This window comes from Dama dama, chromosome 28 (genome assembly GCF_033118175.1).
Source record: "Dama dama isolate Ldn47 chromosome 28, ASM3311817v1, whole genome shotgun sequence".
Classification (NCBI taxonomy): Eukaryota; Metazoa; Chordata; class Mammalia; order Artiodactyla; family Cervidae; genus Dama; species Dama dama.
In genome coordinates, this window is record NC_083708.1 from 43731435 (window position 1) to 43744921 (window position 13487).

General features: G+C 34.7%; 1 protein-coding gene across 2 annotated transcripts in view; it reads right to left on the reverse strand.

Moving 5' to 3' along the window:
* The window catches only part of LIN28B (lin-28 homolog B), a 120149-nt gene that overhangs the window by 38380 nt on the left and 68282 nt on the right, over window positions 1–13487 (reverse strand). For both annotated transcript variants that reach the window (XM_061131862.1, XM_061131863.1), the window contains exon 3: window positions 9731–9915. In XM_061131862.1, coding sequence (XP_060987845.1) covers window positions 9731–9915 — 185 coding nt within the window. The remainder of the gene's footprint in view (window positions 1–9730; window positions 9916–13487) is intronic.

Here is a 13487-nt window from a genome sequence, read left to right on the forward strand (position 1 = left end):
AAACATTATGAAACTGAATACGTTAGCATGTCATGACTAAGATGGGTTTCTCTGCCACCAGGAATATAGGAATTATTCAACTTCACAGATTTTGTAGATGTAATTCATTTTATCAATAACTTCAAGTAAAAAATTACAGAATTATGTTAACAGATGAAGTCTTTTGATATAATCCAATGCTATTCACAATAAAGGGAAGCAATTAAAATGATGATTAACTGAAAAAATTAACAGATTAAATCTGAAATTTAATAAAATTAAATTTTAATTTTTAAATTAAATTTGAATTATCAATATTTTTAAAGTAATCCAGATTGATAAAGGTAGCTGTTTATTTGCTCATTTTCTGTTGGACTTTTACTTCTTTTTGATTTGTAGTCCTTTATACATTAAGGATATTAGTTCTTTCACGCTACATGCATTGCAAGTTATCTTTTCCCACCCTATATTGTATTTTCTGACTTGGTTTACACTGTTGGTGCTGGACTATTTTATGTCAATTTGGTTGTGTGGTAACTATACTTCCCAGAGTCTTTTTCCTGGATGATTCCAGGTTGAATAATATTGCATGGATCACTCTGCAACTTGCTTTATTATTCAACATTATAGTGAGATTTTTAAAAGCAATCCAGATTGATAAAGGTAGCTGGAGTCAGCCAAAAGAGAAACTGGTATCCTCTAAGAAAGCAAAACTAAAGCAGAAGCCACAGTTCTTGGAAGGGTATCGTGGTGAGACACAGTAGCCCACACAGGTCTGCCCGGCAGGTCCGAGTGTGTCCTCTGTACCTAGCTTGTCTTCCCAAATTTGGTCCTGCTGACCATCAGCCTGACACCATCACTTGCTTGCAAACCCAGAGCATGTGCATGCTCAGCGACTTAATGATGTCCGACTCAGATCCCATGAGCTCTTTGCAAACCCAGAGAGGTTGTGGCAACACAGAGGCAGCAGATTCCACAGCTCTCCCCAGTTCCTCTGCGATACCAGATACGCTTGGCTTTTCGGATTTCGCTGCAAGCTGATTTGTCTATCTAGTTCAGGGCTTCTGAAGACTGGTTAGTGAATAGTTCTCTAATGTGCTGACTCTTCCCTTCCCCACCAACTCTCCCACATTTGTCTAAGTTCTAAATCTTCGGTTTTCATAACCCTTAAAGTGGTACAATCTCCCTGACTGAAATCTTTGCCAGGTAGAAGTTTTGAATTCTGAAGTAGTCAATTTAACCTTATCCCTTACAGTTTGTGTGTTCTGGTTCTTGTTTAAGAAAATTAAAATCTTTCCCAAATCTAAGAGCTGTAAGTTTGGCTTTACACTTTTAGATCCTTAAATATCAGAGTTTAAACACACCATTTCTACTTGTTATGAGTTGCTTCTGGACCTTTTTTTTCCCCAATAGGCATTACTTTACTATTTATTTTTATTAGAATAAAAACAGCAATCAGAAAATCGACCTAAAATTGTGATTATTTGCCACTTGGCTTCTGACCATTTTTATCAGTCATCTTGGGAGACCTATGCAGCGCCAAATGAAACTCAGCCCACACAATGTCTTGTGGAGGGTGATGAGAACGGCACATTGTCTGCCTGGTCTGAACAGAGGTCACAGCAGGGAGAGCATCTGCTAAGATACTGTGAATGAAGGAAACAACCATAATTGCCTCATTAAGAGATCTCTAGCCAAGTAATCACAAGAAGAAAGGAAACACCCTAAAATTAAGTTTGTAATAAGGAAAATTTGGGGGAGAATAAAAAATGCAGGAGAATTAAGGAGACGTGGGTATTCCATTGGTGTTACTAATTTCCTTAGTCACTGTATGAATGAATGGAAATGTGGACTCAACAGTTCAGTTATTCAACTCTAGTCCTTGCCAGTTATTAGTGGGGAAGCAGGAGATGCAAATTCACAGCTGTCCAGGCTACAAACAAATGTCAAAGGGTGGTGGGAATCGCTTACTACAGACCAAAACTTAGGAATTAAGATTTAAAGTCTATTTTGAAATTACAATGAAAAGCATACAATTAAAGACATAAGCAGGAAAGTGGTAAATATAAAATATAAAAGAGCAAAGTCTAGGAACAAGGGGGAAAAAAGGGAAACTGTCTCTGTTTGACCAGTTTACTTTCTTCTATTTTCTATCTCTACTTTTTAAAAAGAGATTTTTCTAAAAAGTCAATAGCATATAATTACAACTAAAGCCTTGGTCACTTTAAATTATATACAACTGAACATATATTCTATTCAACATGCTGATAAAATTATTTCACATTCAAAGCTAAGGTATCTATGTTCCCAATTTTAATTTAAATTAAGCATCTAAGCTGAATGAAAAACTAAAATGTATTGAAATCGTGACATTTCCACATTTCCTGATATTCCAAAGATTAAGCTTTGTTAATTTGTATTATACAGTTAATAATATATAAATAGAATCTTGAGAATTATGATTATTAATATATCTGATTCCAAAAAACAGTAAAATTAGCTTGTTACAACCACAAGCCAGGTTTAAAATAAGCAAACTATGTGATGACTTTGATGTTTTGCACCCAAAATGTGCTGGCTAATTTTTCCATTCCATTTACCATTCCAGTCTTTAAACTGCCTTAATCTCCTGCCCTCAGATGTTGACCTTGTAAGAATAGGGGTCATAGGTCAGACTAGACAGACCTCAAAGGATCTGGACTATCAATTCATGCCTGAGAGATTTCTCTTCCACAATAGGAACCTACTAAACAGCAAATTCCTAAATCTAATCACACAAGGATCAGGGTGAAACAGTTATTTATTGGAATTTGTTGATTTACATTTTTCAAACATCTTCAGCATCTTTATTTTTCTTTTGAGAGCAGGTTCTGGGACATAATAAATATGAAAAAAAAAATCACTGAAAGAACTTCTAATATAAAACAGATATCCTTAATAAAATAGCACCATAAACCCAGGTATAGCTTCATTATTTCTGGAAATGCTATGTGGATTTCAAAAATATAGCACTAGAATTCCTAACTATAAAGTACCTGGAAATTTTCAAATTATACCACAGAGATAACAGGACGAGATTATTTTGCCATAGAGGCTTGTGGGGAGAGGTGTGGAGGGATGCCACCAGTCAGTTTTGATCCTCCTTGCTCTAAAGGTGAATGAGGGCATTAAATAAATATATTTTTCTTTTTAATAGACAAGTGAAAATATACAGTCCTTCAATGAGGACAAAGTAAATAGATTAAAAACAAAAGCAAAGAAAAAAAAAATCATTAAGACTTCAAAACCTTGCAAATTTAAAGAATTTGAAACCACAAAACTAGGACTCTGTAAAAATAAGTGTTCTAACATACCACTTTAATTTTTTTTAAAAGCCAAGTAAGCTCTTCTGAACAGAGAATAATTCAGACATATGTAATGAGTTTCTATTTACATTCACCTTGTTCTGGCCATAAACGGTAAATAAAACATAATGTACCACTGTAACACCATTTTAATACTGAACTATAAGGATTTTCAAATTTCATAATCAATTTTTAAGTCTAAATGGAAAAAATCTTAAAAATGATAAATTAATAAGTATTTCTAACATGAACAAATGAAAGGAATTTCCTGCACTTCCATGCCAAAAGCAGTAATACTGAACATCATAACGATTAGCCTTCTTTCCAAACAAAAAACATTTAAACTTCAACTCATGTAGAAAATCAGGAAGCTTACTCATGTGCCAATGCAGTGATGCAAACGCATTACTGCCTGAAATAGAATAAAAGCAACACAATGTTGACATTATTTTCTAAGTTATTTTGTAAATCTCAAGTCAACATTGTTGAAAAGGAACTTGCATTATTATTATGAATAGCACTTCTTGGACTGTGTGGTTGGGTCAAAAGATGTGGAAGGTTCAGGAGAACAAAGAAGATAGTCACGCTGCTAGAAAAAAATCGGAATAAAAGGAGAGGTTTAAAAAAAAACATAAATTAAAAAAACACAGTTTTGTGTATACACTCAATGTATATATACCTATCATATATATATGCATGTCAAATATTTTTAAAATTACACATATTTTTGTTCTTTAAGGATTAAAATCATTTAACCTACATATAGAAATATTATCATACCATTTGTTTCAGCTCACATCCTTTTTACTAATGTAACACATTCATTAATAGGAACTAAAATTTTATTATAGAAAATATTTAATTCTATATGATAGGTTTCTACATGATTATTTCACATAAATAGGAAAGATGGTGACAAAAAAATCATTCTCCTATCTTCTCCCACAATTTTATTCTGTTAGAGGTTACTTTTCTTTCCTCAGAGTAAACTGCAGCTCTTCAAAGAATAAAAAGATACCAAATATAGGCCAGTTTTTGAGAATAAGTTTTTAAATCTTTAATTAAAAACAATTTTTGTTTTATCAGTAGTATAAAGACAGCTTTTATAAGATCATTAAATCTCTTTACTCTCTGACAATGAACGTAAGAAAAAAGTAAATAGCAAATATAAATAAAAAATTATTCCATTTAAAATTTCAAGAGAATATTTTAAACAAGGAGGATTTAAAATAAAACAAGTTAACATGTACTGCTGTTACATAGCTGGACACGACTATCAGCATACTAAATGGCATTCAGCAGAATTAAGACAGAATTAAAAAGTAAACCCATTTTCTTCTGTTAATAGTTTACTTAAAATTGACAGAATCTTTAAAATTATTTTTATTTCTTGCCACAGAACATAGATCTTCACAAAATATAATTCTATTATATGTATATACATATACAGAACAAATAAGTTCAGAGTGATGAAACCAAATGTGAATGTGTTAAACATATTAATACTATATAATAAAACTTCAAAGTTTTAATCTTTTAACCTGAAATGATAGAAATTAAACTTTTTAATTTAAAAACATTTCAAGAGAAAAGATATAGTTTTCAACAGATGGTGTTTCAACAATTCATGTTATTCAAAGGTGAAAAATAAACCTAGACTTCAACCTCACACCTCACACAGGGGAAAAAACTTTGTGATTAATCAAATCTGGGGTTAATCAAAGATTTTTTTTAAACATGACATAGAGTAAAAGATTGATAAGTATCTTTATCAAAATTTAAAACTTTTGCTCTGTAAGAGATTAGAAAGATAAACTATAAACTCAGAGGTAAAAATATCTGCAAATCACGTATCTAAGGACTTGTATCCACATTTTATATAAAGAACTCTCAAAATGCAACAATAAGAAAAGAATCCAGTATGAAATGGGCAAAAAGTATGAACAGACACTTCACTAATGAGGATATAAGGATGACACAAAAACATAAAAGGAGCTAAATATCAGTAGCTACTTGGGAAATGGATATTCCATGATGAAATATCACCATAGATTAGAATGCTTAAAATTCTGTAAGAAGTACTGACAAAACCTAATCCTGGTCAAGATGCAGAGCAACTGGAATGCTCATATGTTGTTGGAGGGAATTCAAAATGGTACAATCAGTCTGGAGAAAAATCTGGCAGGTTCTTATAAAGTTAAACATAAACTTACAACCAGATTATCCAGCAGTCTCACTCTTAGATAAATGAAAACTTATGTTCACACAGAAATCTGTACACAAATGTTTGCAGCAGCTCTATTCATAATTGTCAAACTGAAACTACCTAAATGCCTTTCAATAGATAAGTGGTAAAACAGTGCTATGTTCCTACAATGGAATACTACTAAACAATAACATTTCCTCATTCCTTCATTAGCCCCCATTGTCTGTGGGGGATATTAACACATTGCAGGATCCTGAGTAAATGCCTGAAACCATGAACACCACCAAAACCTATACATAAGATGTTTTTCTGTATACACACCTATGATAAAGTTTAATTTATAAATTAGGCAGGTGTGCTTAGTCACTCAGTCCTGTCTGACCCTGCAACCCCATGGACTGCAGGCTACCAGGCTCCTCTCTCCATGGATATTCTCCAGGCAAGAATACTGGAGTCCTTCTCCAGGTCATCTTCCCAACTCAAGAATCAAACCCAGGTCTCCCACATTGCAGGCAGATTCTTTACCTTCTGAGCCACCAGGATATTAACAACAACTAATAAGAGAAACAGTATAACAATATAGTATAATAAAAGCTATATGAAAGTCTCTCTCACTCAAAAGATCTTCCTGTATAAATTTAATGCCTTTCTCATCTTAACCATGAACTTATCATGCACTGTGACCATGACTTTTGCAGTTTGGTGTGCAACAGCAGAATTATCACAAACTTCCTTTTCCTTCTCACAATTTCACACACAGAACACTTCTTCACATCATATATTAGCATATGATTTTTTTTTCATTAAGTCAAGAACTTTCTCCTGTTCACTTAAAAGAAGCACTTCGTGGATGTTCTTTGTCAAATCCAAATTGCCTGCATCACTACTCCTCTGCTTCAGAGCCATTAATAAGTTAAAAAAAGGGTTATGTGAACACAAGCACTGCAATATCATGACAGTCAACCTGGTATACAAGATGGCCACTAAGTGACCAGCGACAGTATATGCTGGACAAAGGGATGATACAGATCCCGGGTAGGACAAAGAAAATGTGGCCAGATTTCATCACACTACTCAGAAGAGTGCACAGTTTAAAACTCATGAATTGTTTATTTCTGGAATTTTCCATTTAATGTTTTTGACAGTTGTTGACCATGGATAACTTGTTGGGGTTTCATGAAGCCCCAGAAAGCAAAACTGCAGATAAGAGGGAAATACTGAATTGATATATTCAAAAACTTGGATAAATTTCAAAACCATTATGTTGAGTAAAATAAGTCAGTTTCAAAAGGTTGCAAATGAACTAAGTCCAAATTAGCAGAAAGAAGAAAATAAAGACCACTAAATAGACAATAGAAAAGATAAATGAAACTGATATTTCAAAAAGATAAACAAAACAGACAAAGCTTGAGCCAAACTTAAGAGAACTCAAATAAAATTGGAAACGAAAGAGAAGACATTACAAGTGATACAACAGAAATACAAAGATTATAAAAGACTGCTATGAGCAATTATACACAAAAAAACAAATTGGCTTCCCTGGTGGCTGAGATGGTAAAGAATCCTCCTGCGAAGGCAAGAGACATGGTTCGATCCATGCGTTGGGAACATCCTCTGGAGAAGGAAAGGGCAACCCAACTCCAGTATCCTTGCCTGGGAAATCCCATGAAGAAAGGAGCCTGACGGGCTATAGTCCATGAGGTCGCAAAAGAACTGGACACAACTTAGTGACTAACTAACAACAACAAATTGAAGAAACTAAAATAAATAGATAAATTCCAAGAAACTTGCAACCTATAAAGCCTGGATCATGAAGAAAGAAAATTTAAGCATATGTTACTAGTAAGAATCAGTAATCAAAAGAGACTGTATCAGTAATCAAAAAATCACACCTTTTCATTCCCATCAAAATAAACAATTTCTTAATAGAACTCTAATATCAATTCATATGAAAGGTCCCCAAGTCTCCTCTGGCAACCACCAATCTGTGTTCTGTTTACAAAACCTTGGTTTTTGTTTTTAGATTCTATACGTAAGGGAGATTATATAGTATTTACAAGGTAAATCATATCATATTTGATCATACACTATTTGATCATATGGTATTTTACTTATATGTATATTATGTAAAAAATACACACAAACACACATACATATGTATATTTCACAAGTTGAAACAGATATTTCCTATCTATTTGAGAAAAAAGATTAATATGGTAAGTATACAAAGAGAATGTGAGATAACAAGAAATATACTGGTCTCTGCCCCTAGTTCCTGGCACAGAGCTCCTAAAACCCCTGTAATTTCGTAAGTGATAAGAACACTAGGAGTACCTCTTTTTCTGGTATCAGTTTTTGACCTCTGTTCCTGACAGAGGGCTCTTGAAACTCTTGTAATTTCCTACATGATAGGAGGGTCTTCTATTTAATGAGGTGACAGACACTGAGTGGGCTCCTAGATGGCTCATGAGTGAGGCCGGTCACTGGAAAGACCAAGCTATGATCAGAAGCTTGGAATTTTTAGCCCTATCCCAATTTTCTTGAGAGAAGTGAAAGGGGCTGAAAATCAAGTCTATGTGATGAAATCTCCATAAAATTCCAAAAGTAAAGATCCAGAGAGCTCCCAGGTTGGCATACACATCCACACTGGGAGGATGAAGCACCCAAACCCCTGGGAACAGAATCTCCTATGCTTTGGACCCTTCTCGACCTCACCCTATGTAAAATGTCTCTATCTATATCCTTTATCTGCTGTTACCGTAATCTTTAATAAACTGGTAAATGTAAGGGTTTCTCTAAGTTCTGTGAGCTGCGGTAGCAAATTAATCAAACATGAAGAGGGGGTCTTGGGAAATCTCTGATTTATAGCCAACTCAGAAAGAAGTTGCAAGGCAATCAGCATCTAAAATATGGTAGGATAGTCCAGTAGGACAGAGTCCTTAACCTGTGGGACCTGATACTATCTCCAGGTAGATGTTGTCAGAACTGAGTTCAACTGTAGAATATCCAGCTGGATTGTCGAGAATTGCTTGGTGTGGGGAAAAACCGCCGCATATTTGGTGATCAGAAGTTAAATGTTCTGTGTAAAAGTAATGGAGACAGGAAGGAGGGAAACACAACATGGAAGAACTGAGTTTTTCCAGCAGAGGAAAGAGGAAAACTGAGATTTTTTTTTTTCTAAAGAGAGAACTTATAAATCAACAATAACAAATGAGCATCTCAGAAGAAATAAGCAAAGGACAAAGAACATGCAATTCATAGAAGAAAAAAATAAAAATGAAAATTAACATATGAAAATATATGTAACCTTAGTCAAAGCATGCAAAGGAAAAAAAATGACCTGCATTTCTTAACCTATGTAATTGGAAAAAATTTAAAAGATGACATTGTTCAGTGAACAGTCCAAAAGGGGTTATTCATTGACCTTATTTCTAAAGAACAGCTTGGAAATAGATATAAAAAATTTTAAGGGCATAGTCTCTGATCTAGATTTTTCAGTATTAGAGATGTATCCCTTAATGACAGAATCAGACAATTTTTTAAATGTACATATAAGCATTCTTACTACGGTGCTATTGGTAAATTAAAAAATACTGGAAATAGCCTAAATTTAACAATTACATTAATTTATCAGAGCCTTGTTTAAATTTTGTTACATTCACACAGTGGGAATTTATGTAGATGATAAAGACTGACATGAAATGTTCCACAATACACTGTTAAGTAAAAAAATTGCAAAATCAAAAATATTGCACATATTATGATTCCCACCCACCTGTAGTTAAGATATTTGGTGATTTTTTTATATTTGAATTTTCAGTAGTGAATTATCTTTCAAAACAGTCAAAACAATAAATGTATTCTCATTTGAAAAAAACAGGTGAAGTGTTAGAATGTACTGAAGGGCACCTACCTCCGTCTATTGGGAACTTCACCTCTCTGAACAGTCTGGTGGAAACAGTGGTTAAGGGACTGCCCAGGGCCTAATGCTGCAGGCTCAGTTAAATATATTCTGCAGAGAGTTCAAATCTTGCAAGTTGCAAGATAGCCTATATTTCTGATAAATTCTATTCAAACACTCAGTGGCGGCATTTTATTTTATTGTGGCTAGATTTAATAGCATGATAAAAATATAAATTGAGATTTTAGAAATCTTTTCCAAATAAAATAAACTCACAGGCTAACAAAGTAAAATGATTACCTGTCTCCCTTTGGTTTTCTTTTCTGTAGTGTCTTCCCTTTGGGTCTTCTTTCGCTTCCTAGACAGGGACTCCCACCAGGTCCTGTTACCCGTATTGACTCAAGGCCTTTGGAAGATTTTTTAAATGTGAATTCCACTGGTTCTCCTTCTTTTAGGCTTCTAAATCCTTCCATGAATAATTTGCTCTGAGAAGAGCAGAAGAGGAAGAGAGAAAAAGAGATTATGATTATTATTAATGCTTTATAAATTATCTCGTGATTTTAAGATCAACATAGCAAGACATCTCCAGTTATTCATTATTAAATATAAAATCATTTTTTTTTCAAGTTCAGTGAAAGGCATACCATTTAAAAGTTTCCTGTTGTAATAATGCTGGCAGTGAAAAGAATAAACTCATACCATTTCATAAAGAATCTGCCTGCTTCTGCTAATGCAGGAGATGTAAGAGACAAGGGTTGAATCAGTGGGTTGGGGAGATCCCTTGGAGGAGGAAATGGCAACCCACTCCAGTATTCTTGCCTGGGAAATCCCATGGTCAGAGGAGCCTGGAGGGCTACAGTCCATGGGGTCGCAAAGAGTCTAAAAGGGACACAGAGACTAAACAACAATCACCCTAAAGTCCACCAATGGGAAACTGATTAAATACATTATAATAAAGCTATATAATGTAATACCACTGAGTTATTAAAAGATCTACATGTATTAATGTGGGCAAGATAAATATGTAATACTGCTGAGTAAAAACATTAAGGGGAAAAACAGCGTATCTACCGTAATATTGTCTATACAGAGAAGTTTTTAAAAGGTTCACGTTTACTTATATAGTTATGGGGTCTGGAATAACTGATAGCAAATTATAAAGTCATTTTCTCCAATCTTTTTTGGGGGGAAAGTGGGGAAGCTCTTGGATACACACATTATTGGACTGTTACAGCTTTTCTTTTTTTTAATTTGAAAGATAACTTGATTTTTTTTTTAATTTCCTGATTGGGAAAATGTAACTTAGGTTACAAATAATAATCAGCTCTTTGACCCGATGTGCCAATTCAAACAATACTAAAGTAATTAAATCATTCTAATTTTATTTATTTTTTCGAATTCCCTTGTGTGCATTTAACAGATCTAGTTTCAAGTACCATGCAGCAGTTCTTAACGACTTTTTTGAACTGGGGGGGAAAAAGGAAGTCAATCTGAATATGGTAAGTAGGAGACCCTGATTCAAGTCCAATTATTTAAGTCAACATCATGCAACTTTGAATGAGTCAATGATCTCTTTATTGAATTTATCTGTAAATTTAAGGAACAGTGTTCTGAGGAACAATGGTTCGGAAAAAGATTTCATGAGAAAAGGATGGTGGTAAAATACATTTGTGAATTGCTGCGAAATGTAGTTTCCTCTTGGCTGGATCATGTATGTGCGCATGTGTGTGCTCAGTTGCTCAGTCACGTCCAACTCTTCTCAACCCCATGGACCGTAGCCCGCCAGGCTCCTCTGTCCATGGGATTCTCCAGGCAAGAATATTGGAGTAGGTTGCCATTTCCTCCGCCAGGGGAACTTCCCAACCCAGGGACTGAACCCAGGTCGCCCGAATCTCCAGCACTGTAGGCAGATTCTTTACTGCTATTAGCCTATTTAAGTCTCTGATATTTCATACCCTCCCCCACCTCCACTTAAAAATCTTGTTTAACAATGTTTAACCCAGCAAATTCTCAACCTACTTGTTCCCAGAGACCTTTCTTAGATATAACTATAGATGACTAACATACTTAGAGAAATGCTGAATTAGAGAAATCTCTTAACTTTCCCAAGTTATGAATCTAAAGGCAGCTAAATAATTACATGGAAAAGATAAAACCAACACTTCAAAGTCCAATGCAAAAGAAGAATACTCATTGTGAAGGTAATACAACACACAAAACAGGGTTTTTTATCGCCACTTGATTTTTTTAATTGAAGGATATTTGCTTTACAGAAATTTTTGATTTTCTGTTATACATCAACAAGAATCAGTCACAACACCCCCCATGTCTCCTCCCTCCCCATCCCACCCTTTTAGGTTGTCATAGAGCCCCCAAAACAGGTTGTTTTTTTTTTAACAAGTTTCTCATGCAGGTAATCTGACACTGAGAAGTCCTTCATGTGGAAGTATAATCTGGCATCACTTTTTCTGCTCTCTGATGCTATGTAGCAATCAGAAGAAAAAAAAATCACCACTGCCTATACACTATACAACTGTTTAAAAATTGTTTTTAGAGCTTTATATAGTATTTCCAAATCTTCTATTTTTTTCTGCTAAGCTCCCTCCTCACTAATTATAAATAGTCCTTTACTTTCATTCCCTTCCCCCCCCCCATAAAGTGCAGATTATCAACTCAGATGAAGTGGAGCATAGGTCAACTACTACAATTAAGAGAAGGAAGAAATAGCAATTTTAATTAGAGCTATCATATGTTCATGCTTTGTTTGTGTAATCAAAATTCTGTCACTGAATTTCCTCATAGTTCCTAGTATATGGGTGCACTTAATTTGATTTCATTTTCTACTATTACAATTCTTGATACGGATCATTTGTAATTGAATTGCTTTTCCAAATCTAAACTAAAATCCTGCTCTTCTATTCTTCATGATATTCTGAAAGAAAACTTTTTTCCATTCTATCCTATACTCCCATCCTTCCCCAAATGAGCACAGAAGGCAATTTGGATTCACAATAAGTGACCAAAAAAAAAAAAATCCCTAAGAAATTAGAATGGCTTTGCAAGAGAAGGACAAGAATTCACAAAGAATATTCTATCTTTGCTATTATACCAAAATTGCTGCTACATAAGTGGGAAGGATTTGTTGAAAGATAGGGAATTAGCTCATTTTATTTCTTCAAAAAAATCAACTTCTTGTCTCAGCAATTTTTATTAAAGGTGCCTCCATTTTTCCAGTCACACTGGTTCCAATCTTACATTTATCCAGTCATTTACTGAATTGCGTGCATCCTTTCTTTCACCTGCCCCAACCACTTCACTGGATTGCCAGTGCCCTACTTCTGGTCCTAACTACCTTCTACCTGGCTGAGTGTAATAGCCTCCTTATTGGGATTTCAGCATCAGGTCTCCTCTCTTATCCTTAGCTACTTCTACACCTGTGTATGTTCTCTGAATAAACTGTAGCCAGGTGGTCTCCCTGTCTCAAAAATTTACAATACTTGTCTTAAATTATAGGTGAGACCACTCACAATGTTACCTCTAGGTATATTTTCTACTTCCTTTCCCATTACTCTAAGAAAGCTGGCTGACTTAGCTTCCCTGGTGGCTAAGTGGTAAAGAATCCACCTGCCCATGCAGGAGAAGCAGGTTTGATCCCTGGGTTAGAAAGATCCCCTGTAAGAGGAAATGGCAACTCACTGCAGTATTATTGCCTAGAAAATTCCATGGACAGAGGAGCCTAGTGAGCTACAGTCCATGAGGTTGCAAAGAGTCAGACACGACTGAGCGACTGAGCACACATGTACAACTTGCACTTTCCTAAACACACTTCATGTTTTCTCATCTCTATATCTCAACTTAGGCTGGTGGGGGTATATTATTCTCTTCATCGCGGCTGTCTATCAAAATCTTACTCAAGAGTGAAGTATCATAACTCATATGATCCTTTATGCATTCATTCTCAATTGCCCAGGTCAGAAATTCTCTTCTCTTTCACTTAATTGATTCTTTTATCTAGTTTTTACAATATACACCTACATAATGTGGTATTTGTGTACGC